Below are 11,941 nucleotides of genomic sequence, written 5' to 3'. Positions count from 1 at the left end.
TTATTTAATTTTTTCCGATAGCGATTTCGTAGCGTATGTACTTATTTCGTATCGATCTATAGATCGAAGCGTGCGGCGACACTTATACGATTCGACGGAGAAAAATGGGATGAAATAGTACGGGCGGAACAAAGAGACATTTTATAATCAATATACCGGTTAACATTTTTTATGTAATCTTAAACTATTATACAACTTTTTAATAAAAAGATATATTGTATTACGCATCTGTGTGGTTTTCCCTAGCGAGAAAATAAACATCTAGGCGACTGCGAAAATCTTGTACATGTTCATATTATGTTTTTCTCCGTCACACACCGACGAAAGATTGATAACGCTATGCCGTTGGGCTTTCTTCATGGCTAAGGTATTTCGTGTAGAATTCTTTTCTCGCCGATATACGTCAATTGAACTGCGTACTATATAGCACAGAAAAAAATCTATGGCGGATAATTTCTATTAATTAAACATGGGGGGATACGCTTAAAACGGTTTGAAAATGTACACTCTCTGGAGCAATTTGATGCTAAATGAATGTACGCAAGGGGGAGTTTATGACGAGAGAGAGAGACAGAGAGAGAAAAAAAAGAGAGAGAATTATGATTAGCAACAATAATCTGTTTACGTTATTTAAAGACAAAATCTCCTCAGGCGGAACTAATCATTCATGAAAGAGATTGAAGATTTTAAACCCAAAATACGGCATGTTTCTTGAACAAGGTCGTGACTACAAGCTATATATCTTTTTGTACCGCAAACACAAGAGGCAATACTATTACACGACCAAACTTTCGTCAGATGCACCAAGACTAAAATGCCGGGGTTTTTTCTACAACGCGGGAAAAAACGCTCTTTCCCTCGACATTTGCAAATAATTGCAAATCGTGACGATCGTTTATCCTCTTATATAGCTGCCCTGACGGAAAAGCGATATCGCTTGAAGAGCACGCGCGGAGCTCTTTTTTCCAGACTTTCAAATGACGCAGATTAAAATCGGTGATAAAAAAGCGGGTTTCTTCATAATTGCTATCAGAATGCACCTCAACAACGGCATCTAATGAAATCCCGCGCCAACGATTTTCAATCTTTATTAGATTTGTCGTAGCAATTAAACGGTGTCTTTTGAAGCGATTAGTTGTAATGTGCACCGGCCTCAGGTAAATTTGTTGTGGTAAATATTGATTATTTACGCCCAATTTTTACGAAAGATATGCCCATATATATGCAAGGGAGTAAAGTGCAAAACTCGATAAAGTCTATTTTTTAATCTGTTTTAAAAGTTTAAAAGGAAATAATTTGTCGTAAACGGGAAGCATTGAAATAAAATATACAATCCGATTTGCTCCTAAAATCGTTAGCTAGGTTACGTAGAAATTATTCTTTATTATAGAAAGCTTTTTTTTTGTATTCAGAGATAAAAGAAAGCACGATTTTTGCCTCTATAATTGCTACACGAACAATTCTTGTTTATCTTCTTAATCACACCCGGAACAATTTATTCCGTTTTCCGCCCCGCTTTCGTTGACATCCAATGCCTGCCGGAAAGACGGCTAGATGCATTACGGAAATAGATATATAAACGCGGAAGATGCGATTAACGAATACATAATCCGCACTTCAAAACAAACATTTTTCATCCAAAAAAATTCTCTGTTAAACTTTGACACTGTTCAAATTGGACGCAATAGCTCTTTTCTATTTGAATTTTGTCGCCTATGGACGAACATTAATAAAAAAAAAATTGATTTAACTTTCAATACCTCACGCATTCTTTATCCTATTTTTCTCTCGAACATTCACGTGTTTTGTCCAAGTTCGGCGGGAGAAAATGCCATGGGGACGCCGAGTTTTATATTGACGGGAGAAGTGAATCGGGGGGTTTTTACAAGACCTTTCTGAACATTTTTCGATAATCGAATCCATTTAGAACGGAAACACAATTATGGAGCGAGAATTTAATCTTTTATTTATTCACGGACCGTCCAAAGTTTCAGCGCCGTATCAGCAAATGCACGCGAAGTTTTAGATAACTCATTAAGATACACACGCACTCGGTGTATATTTATATATATACGACTCTTTGGGCCACTGGATCCAGCTGTCGCCCTTTAGTAAATTATTAATACACTGCCTTTTTCCATGATGGCATTGGGTTTCATAAAAAAGACCCAATATCTACTGGCTTGTGGTAAGATAAGTTAAACGAATAATTCTAGCGAAAAAAAAATCAAGTTTTTACATGACGGAAAAAGCGGATTTTCATAATTCCTTGTCAAATTTATAAAATCTGTGATTAAGAAATCGATTCGCGATCATTATCTCTTCGTGTTTGGCTAGTGGCCAGAGGGGGGAGAAAAAGTCAAAGCTAATTTCACAAGCGGAAACGATAGTTCGCATGGAAATTGAAAATTGTCATGAAAATATAAAACTAAATACATTATTTTATTCCGGTTAGAGACACGGCGTTTTTGTCTGTTTTCATTTGACTGTAACAAAGTAAAATGAATGCGACACGTCACGCTTTTTCACGCGATGCTTAGAAACCAAGAACGACTTCCTGTGGTATGTCGATTTCACAAAGAAAAGCTTTAAACGAGAAAACGGTGTTATGTTAGCTTTCGTGGTAATGATATGTATACATTCCTTTTTGTTTGATTTTCGTAATTCGCCGGCGTTCATAGAAAAAAAGCTGTTTTGAATTATTGATTCGAGACAAGTACAAGACAACACCCATAGCCATTTTACTAAAGTTCGTCACGGAGATAGAAAACATGCGAAACAACGATGTTCTATTATCAAACTTTTTATTGATTTATAAAAAAAATCTTTGAATTTAATCTCTACGAACACGCACAAGTGATATATACAGAAAGAAAATCTTCTCCTTTAATTAATGATGACGTATGCAGAAAAATTTAGTCGAAGCCAATTATGTTTCCCAATTCCGATCGTCTTGTGGATTTTATTTTATACATTATATTTTCTTTTCAAATCTATAAATTCTCCTTGCGTATCGTGTAATTTTCTCTGCCGCTCGTAAAGCCAAGTCATATTATTTCAGCACGGCATATTCGTAATTGATGATATTTATAAAATTATTGCGCGGAACCGGCGAACGTGCACAGGGAAATGTAAGTGCCTAATAAATAAATATTTGCAACGACGACAGACGGCGCGTCAGTTTTTCTCCGTTTTTCGCTCGCTGTCCGAGAGAGCCGGAATTGATTCTACAATCGAATCGCGACGGCTCCATTTCCCTATTGTTTCCACCTTAGGATTCTTGGATCAAACCGCTGTATCGAATGGTTAGTAATTATGTGAAGATACGGGCCGTAGCGTGACGTTCTTGCCTCTACAAATCAGACACGATTTCTCACTAGCGCACACAGAAAAAAAAGCGGTTTGTTTACGGAATTTCTATCGTCTGTCGGCGGAGAGGCGAAAGTCGTAACATATATAATATCTACGATAACACGTTCTCCTTGCTTTGAATAATATAAGCAAAAAAAAAAAAAAAACCTATCGCTGCCTAGCCTGTATATTTATAATTGTAAAAAACAAGTGAGATATGGTTAATATAAGGCATTTTAAATATTTGATACGTTTTATAACATTAGAGGCTTGTAAGAAAAAAAAATTGTGCACGTTCGTCGCAGTCTTGGGTCGGGGAGGAGTCGTTGAACTAAGCCCTTTTTCAGATGCCTTCTAATTGATCCCCGACACGCACGATAGGCCTTATCGGGGTGATTGATAACGTAATATTCTCCAATAATCCAGATAGATTGGGTTTCATTTCTTTTGTATTGACCGCGTTTCAAAAACGGAACCCGATTAGATATTGGTGACACGCCACAAAGCGTTGCACGTTGATAAAAAAAGAAATGTCCATAAGCCCCAAACCCCGGTTTTTTGAATAAACTAGATCAGTCCGATCTTCGAGAGACAAAAGAGAGGAATTTCCTCTCCGTTTTTAAAATAGCTTAATACTTAATGGTACGAAAATCCGTGAATATCTATTTAAAAACAGCGATTATATAAGATCGTGTTGTACATGTACATAAAGTTAAAAAAAACACAATCAAGTATTAGACTTCGTGTTCACGCTGCTTTTGGTAAACTCTTTAATTATAAATAGATCCTCGGGGCTATTGTCACGAGGCGCTGTACATCATATGTTTAGGAACTTGAATTATTATTTAATTTCTCCCACCTCTCTGGCTTTTTGTTACACTATCGCTGAATGTTTAATTCATTTACGGCCCGGTCGTTTTATATCGGCCGATCGATGTAGTCTCCTGTGGAAAACTAAGTCGATTTTCATTGTTAGGACAGCCGTATTCTTCTGCTCTTCAATCGAAACATTTATCGCTTGGAAGACATTAAACGGGCTTAATTTAACACAATAAGCAAAATAGTCCTTAACTGCGAAAAATGACGATGTCGTCTGATGATAAAGGCCTGAAACTGCGCTTTAAATACAACCATTCTGAAGCGGTGTTCTATTCTGCGCCAACAAATACTACGATATCTTCGTATTCCCCAAAGAAATTTATGTTGCCTGTTTTTGCCGCCCGATCTTAAGCAAAAAGCTTGTATATATTGTTTGAACATACAAGCTTAGGGGAACCTCTGTCGGAGACAACGCGAGCTGCGTCTGTATATAGGAATGAGTCGAACGAAAAACGTTTACGAAATTAATAGGTTTCTAATTTTGAAAATTACAGGGTGCGCAACACCGACGGAGCGAATGCTTGTTTTGTTTTCATTATTTTGTACTTTTGAACAAAAGAGTCAGCCTTTGCGTTATTTAGAATCAGAACCGGAAGGCGAACAAGGGCAAATTACGGTAGCAGACGGATGAATGTGCAACACACCAACGCGGTTTTTATCTCTGGCGCGAAAAAATGTGTCGCGCTTTTACAATTTTAGAGCCGGCGTCAATATTGATTTGGATTTAAATTGGGCTTTCAAGTCTCGTTTACCTGTTTAAATATTCCGCAAGGGATGAAATTTATATACGATAATTTATCACCCTGAAAGTAGTACGTGACAAACTGAAATATTACGGCATCGCCAAAGTTATTAATTTTGTTTGTTTGTTATATATATATATATATATATATATTTATTTTTTTTGGAAAGAATTAAATGATTGTGCAGAGAGTAAAACTAGAAAGAAAAATCGTTAACTGATGCTGTAAGTAGATTTGATAATGAGAAAAACCTCGTAGAAACGAGAAATTGATAACTTGTCTTAAATATTTTAAAAGACGACAAGAAACGTATTTAATTTGGTCTGTGTCGAGTCATTGTTTGAAACAATAAATGAGAGAGAGAGATGACTTTTTTCGTAATTTGCCTCTATATTATCCATACACATTCGATCAAAAATAAATCGCAGTTGACTTTAGAGGATAAAAAATGACGCACGGCACGAACTGAGACGAGGAGATAACATCAATTCGAACAGCGAGACCAACGTGATAATCGGGGACTAGAGCGACATTAAACATAGATTGAATCGGGAGGAAACTGAGGGACGATTAAAAAATAAACAGAAAATCGTTATAATAATACATTATTTAAAAGCGCACTATAGAAACTCATGCACCAAGACGGGAAAAATTTAAGTGATATTTGATTTTTCTTAAAGATGAAGAAAGGAAATAAAATAAACACGTGTGCAGTGTATGTTTCACCGACCGAAGAAAACACCGGATGTGAAATAAGCGAGATTTTTTTTTTTTACTGGTTTCACATCTGTCGTCGATAGTCGCGGGTTTAAGTTTTATGCTAATAGTTTTGGCAGACGCGAGTTTGCATTTCAATATTAAATTATCTATACGTCGCAGTTCATGCATTAAGATATGTACGTCATTCAAAAGATAAGCCCAGCTAAAGGGGAAAAAAGTCGCCTCTTTTTATATTACAAGGATAAAATTGTTTCTCATGACCATATGTTTAACATAATGAAATAAATTTGTTGTAATTATAGGACTGTAACATAAATAGACAATTTTCCGTAAATACGGAGTTTCATGGATTTGATCATTTTGTTACCTCATCTGTCACTACGGAAATGTCAAAATTGGTTGTCTTGGCAACTAAGGATATTGGAAAATGTCTTGACGTATATTGTAAATTTTTAATTATCATATTACCCCTGTATTCGGCGCCGTAATTTTGTTCATCCTTAACTTCCCGGGCATTATTTGATGATTAGGTATGAAGACTGTACTCAGAATAGAAATAATGAATTAATCGGTCATTCTATTTTCTCTTTATGCAGATGCCAAAGAAAAAAACGAAGTCGAAATTGGACAAGAAAAAATGCAGCGAAGAAAATGTTGTTAACGGTGAAATGAAAAACGCTTTGGTTACGTGTCCAGAGGCGGAAAATAAAGAAAATGTACAATTGGAGAATAAGAGCAGCAATGATTCTGACGATTTGAAAAAAGATGGCGTCAAGTCGTCAACGGACGACGACACCGAGAAAGAGGAGAGCTGGGAAGGCGGAAGTGACACGACAGAACCTGTCGATTATGATTTCGACAAAAGTGGATTTGACGAAGTAACATCGAATCTAATCTCCGAATGCGACGCGATTAAGGCCGTGGCTAAATTAAAAACAGAAGACGGCGACAAAACGAAATCAAACTCCGTCGTCTTAGATGAAGTCGCTCAGAAAATAACTCCATCAAACTCCGATAAAATTCTACAGAAAGAAGGGGATGACTCGGAGCGGAAAGCGGAAAGTTTTGATTGTAACCACATTTCTGCGAAAATCAATGGCGGAAAAAACGAGAGCAAAAGTGAAACGTGTTCAAGTGATAACAAAGCAAAAGATAATGACGTATCTGATGAAATCAAACGCTCGCCATCGGAAGAAGCGAAACAAATCTCGGCTGTTCCTGTCCTAAAGATAAAAAAGAGGAGAATCGCTAAGAAGAATAAAACGAAAGATCTGGACATAAAACATTCCAAAAAAGTTACGACTGAGAAAATTAGAAAGAGAAAGCGTAAATTGTCGGTATCGACCGCCAAAGCTGCTAAATATACTGAAGGCGAGAAACTTGCGTCAGAAGGCAGCGACGAGGGAGCAAACGGCGGGAAGGCAGCAGACGACAACTTTGAGCAGAGTGACAAAAACGACAACAGTGTTGTAGCGAATGACAAAATTAGGTAAACAATTATAAGCGCTTAGATAGTCGCAGTTTTTTTTTGTCTGTGTAGGATGAAGTACGTCATACAGCGACACTGACTTTTAAACTTGTCGAGTTTGTCTAATCATATTGAAAGATATTAAAACACGGGTTCAAAGGGACAGAAAAATTGAACGATGTAGACTTAGCTTACACACGAAGATATTAAAAAATCGTGCAGGAAACTAAATCGACGAATATTGACATTTTTCGAAACAGAAGGAAATACTTTCACTACATACTATATAACAACGAAAAAATTTTCGGCCTCGTAGAATTAAATTTCCTCGAATGTCCTTTAAGATTGGATTACAAAGATTACAGAAACGTACATTTCAGAAATGGGTTTGACATATATCACGTCCATAATGATAAAAAGATGGCGAATGCTTTAGTCGGCAGGCATGCACACGAGTTTTATCGCCCAAATGTTTACCCTATTTTGGTACACTCAAGTGCGGCGAGCAATACTTCTTTCCTTAGTGTCACTTTTTATAGCATAATGCAAATACAGTTTAATGTAATTATTTTTTCACGTTTGAAATATTCCGGAGTATGTATTTCCTCGTCACAAAATGAGATCGTATTTATAAAAGCGTGCGGACTCTTATAATGTAAATTCATATTAAAGACGATTTTGAATAAGCAACGTAAAATGACTCGCTCTCTCTTTGTTCATCGCTGTGTTTTATTGTATCAGATTTTTTATTGCGTATTTTCTAAGCGAGAAATGATATTTGGGAGTATTTGCGTTTTAAACGAGTTTTTATTAGACACATAAATAAAATTGTTGTTTAATATATACACCTTTAAGTACAGTATTGATGGGTCTCGTTTTAGCTGCTCGAGAGAGTCGAGACTTGGAAGCATAATTAATCAACTACGAGAAAGCAAAGAGAAGAGGAAATCGGATCATTATGACGAAGATGTTACCATGGCCGACTACAGTTCACCTGAATCAGGTACAAAATGAGGCAGATTGGGGATTTGAGCCGGCGCTCCATTTGAAATTTAATATTGACGCAAAGTTAGGGAGGTTTTTACACATAGCGCTTGTCAAGTATGATAGAGCGCCGATTAGTAGATAATATCATTGACAATGCTGGACCTATCTGTCACACGTGCGCGCCGACGATATTTAGAAACTTCCACGCGTTTTCATTGTTGTGCATGCAGATATCGAGTCCGCGCACTCCCTGGCATGCCTTGTTTTCTAAATTGTTTTATCACGCTTCATTTTGTGTGTTAAACATTTGCGCAGTAAAAAATGAGTTACGAAATGGAGGAAAAATACGTTATGTGTACAGCCGTACGCTGTTTGTATCAATTCGGCATAAATAATTTTACTTTTCAACGAAATATCTTTACCTTTATTCTTCTTTAATATCTTGTGGAAAAAATCTTTGAAAAATTAATTTGTATGAGGACGAGAGGCAAAAAATTGCAATTGTGGCGTTTAATGAGAGCGCGATCACCTGCGTATTGGGTAGTAATGCACGGTTCGGCATTGTTCCCCTGGCGGAGATTGTAAAATTTCTTCTAACCACGCTTTTGTTGTTGTATTGATTTATTGGGCTGATGGTTGCTTTGAGAGGTCGAAAGCACGGAAGAAATAAATCGAGCTTTAAAGACCAAACGACCTTGGTTAAACCCCGATCTTGCGATAAATTGCTTGAACGATCGACCGATTCTGCCGTACGACCAAACGGTTTTTAGTAATTTTGGGGTATTATTTTTTTTTAAATTAGTTTTTTTTTAAAGACGTATCAGATTGGCAATCCGATGACAATCAGAATCTAGGATGCAAATAAATTCGTTTTTGTGGTGTATAATATAATGAATAATGAAAACCTCAATTAAAAAACTTTTTTTGCTAAATTTTGACGTACTGCTAAATGATTAATGCATGAGAATTACAAGATAGAAAAAAATGCATTTAATTAATTAATTATGAGACTATTTATATCAATGATTATCATTTCTTTAGAGGAAAAGTCGGAAAATGTCATTACCAGCATTCCTACTTCAACCGAAACAAAGAGTGGCGAAAACGGCGGGAAAAAACACAGCTCTAATCGAGAGAAATCTCCCCGAAAACACAATCAAGTGAAGCGATCGCCCTACTACATGAAAAAGGAAGCTAAACAAAAGTATCTAGAAATATTCGAGAGAAGTACGGGGGCTTCTAGTGCTGACAAGAGCGAAGAAAAACCAGCAATAAACAACCCAGATACTGAAATGTCTCCGGAATCGCGTGTCAGAAAAGAAACAGATTCCACTTCCGTTTCAAGTCCGGGCCATTCAGAAAGCGCGCCAGTTGCCCCTACGGAAAAAACGGATGAAAATAGAAATCAGTCGTCAAAGCCGTGTAAACCATTCAGTATCGATAGCATTATATCTACAGCTCAACATTCGGCGAACAAATTCACATCAGTTCCCGATTCAACGAAAACAACCATACCAACCATTTCCATTCCGAGAACGCCTGCGTCATTATCATTATCATCATCCAGTTCAATTTTCTCGCACCATAGTCCCACCGAATACAATGTGTTTAGGAAATCGCCCAATTCCACTTCACCAAACAGAACAAATTCTCCTCTTTCAAGGAAAGAACATATCTTGCAAAGGACTGGTAGTCCCAGAAATGGAGAGAGGTCGCCGTTGCCAAACCCAAGCGACCCTTACAATGAATACATGAAGGCGCTTGCGGCTACATATCCCATGTAAGTCTTTCAAATTGAAATATATTTTCTGAGAATTTTTTTCCGCCTTTTTAGACTCTTGTTACGATATTTCTAGAACCTCAAAAAGGGTTGAATTTTGAATTGATTATAAATTTTGATTTTTAATTTAGATTGCCAGGTCCAGCGTTCTATGACCACTACTTCAGATCTCCAGAAATGCCACTTCATCCAGGATTCGTTCATCCCTACATGTTCCCCGCCTTTGCAGAACACAACCATCATCTTCAGTCCCTAGCAGCTGCGGCGGCGGTCCGCCCTCAAACGGCGAAATCAAAGTCCGTCACGTCCCCAAAGGTCGCCTCTCCGGCAGTGTTAGACCTGACGCGATTACCACACATGATGACGTCATTACCATCATCATCTTTCACCACAGCTAGCACAACGCCATCCGATTCGTCAAAAAGAGCGGGAAAACGTCCATCGGCGTCGTCTGGTGAGTCAGTTTTGGACCTCTCCGTCAAGCGACCCAAGCTCCATACCAGCAACATTTTTGACATTCCAAAGTGCAGTGTTGAAAATCCTTTCAATAGTCATGCATATCGTCTTCATCAAGAGCTATATGGTGCTTGGCAAAGCGAACATTCTTCTCTGTTGAATTCAAAACATACGCATGTCAGCAATGGTAAAGTGTCAAAGTACGACGGAACATCTTGTCAGTGTGCGGAGAACGTCTCCAAAGATGTCCGAAATTGGTCCGTGGAGAAAGTTGGACAATTTCTGAAAAGCTTGGATGGTTGTTCACCGTACGTTAAGGTAAATGTCCTATCAATTAGCGGATACGCTCAGCAGTAGACAGCAGCGATAGCGTCATAACTATCATTGTCATTGTGATAATATATTATTGCTATACTTCATTGTCCGTCTCAATGCAGTTTGTAAAGGTCGAAAATTTGTTTTGCAGATTTTCCAGGAGAGTAGAATATCCGGGAAGTATCTCCCGCTCCTGACGACGGACCAACTAGTGCAACACCTAGGAATGAAGGACAAACCAGCCCGAATTCTGTGCGAGGCCGTAACAAATAAGGTGCTAGAACTGAGGAAATACTCCATTCCTTGTGCGTACTGCAAAACGAAGAAACCCATGCAGTCTCGTGTGTGTTTTTAGTTTTTCAGCGTTTTTGTCAAATACATGTAATAAACATTTTTGTGTAGAATGATTATATTTTTTTTTTCATTTTAATTTTTCCGTGAAAATTTCAATGATCTCCTACAAATCTTGACAATCACAACACAATGTTTGTATTATTTGTTCTGAGAGAAGCATTTATAGGGAACGAGTCTCGTGTTCGTGTATGTATGTGTGTTTCTATTTGAATTCCATGAAGTGTATACGGTATGAAATACAAGCAGCAGTACATTACATAATAATTTTAACAAAATGTTGAATTTTATATGATTGTATGACGATTAAAAAATTCGCACTCACAAGAGGCCAAACTAGTGCTTAAGCCCTTTTAAAATATGTTCAAATTTAATAAATGAGAGAGTTTTTTTTTGGTCACATTCTCCTGGCGTTCGTAAGTTCGTAAATTTTCGTCCAAGAATATCTCTGTTATTCAGTAGTGGTTCTTTTTTTTCGTGAGCCGACGATTAGGACTCTGCTCACCTATAAACTTGCAATCAATTCTTCTTTGATACACAGCGAAGACAATGAAGAATGCTTTGTGGCTATATATATGTATCGATCAGTGGCTGCGGTGTAACAGAGTTAGAATGCCCGTGTTCATTACAATGGAAACGCAATCTCGTCAGTTTATATCGGCACACCAATGACGCACTATACCGTTACATATATTGGTTACAGATAATGTTTAATGCACGCAAACCTTTTTCCACAGCGGAAAAAATCCAAAAAATCAAAATCCTGTTTTTATTTTTAATCGATTTTGGTATTTTGTTTCTTTTGCTTGGTTGTTTTACCATCAAGAATTCAATTCGTTCCTATTTCGAATGTGTTCAACGACATCTTTGCAAGCTAGCTTGGCATATTTG

At 37.3% G+C, this 11,941-nt stretch overlaps 1 protein-coding gene across 1 annotated transcript in view; it reads left to right on the top strand.

Annotated features, from left to right (window-relative positions):
- Positions 1-11,440, top strand: part of LOC105334050 (uncharacterized) — a 13,420-nt gene extending 1,980 nt beyond the window's left edge. The window contains exons 2-6 of the mRNA XM_034457599.2: positions 6,290-7,182; positions 8,043-8,164; positions 9,190-9,928; positions 10,060-10,702; positions 10,851-11,440. Coding sequence (XP_034313490.2) covers positions 6,290-7,182; positions 8,043-8,164; positions 9,190-9,928; positions 10,060-10,702; positions 10,851-11,054 — 2,601 coding nt within the window. The 3' untranslated portion in view covers positions 11,055-11,440. The remainder of the gene's footprint in view (positions 1-6,289; positions 7,183-8,042; positions 8,165-9,189; positions 9,929-10,059; positions 10,703-10,850) is intronic.
- Positions 11,441-11,941: the final 501 nt, after the last annotated feature.

This window comes from Magallana gigas, chromosome 7, assembly GCF_963853765.1.
Source record: "Magallana gigas chromosome 7, xbMagGiga1.1, whole genome shotgun sequence".
In the NCBI taxonomy this organism is placed as follows: domain Eukaryota; kingdom Metazoa; phylum Mollusca; class Bivalvia; order Ostreida; family Ostreidae; genus Magallana; species Magallana gigas.
Note: the sequence above shows the minus strand (reverse complement) of the source record. Positions and strands in the feature narration are given on the sequence as shown.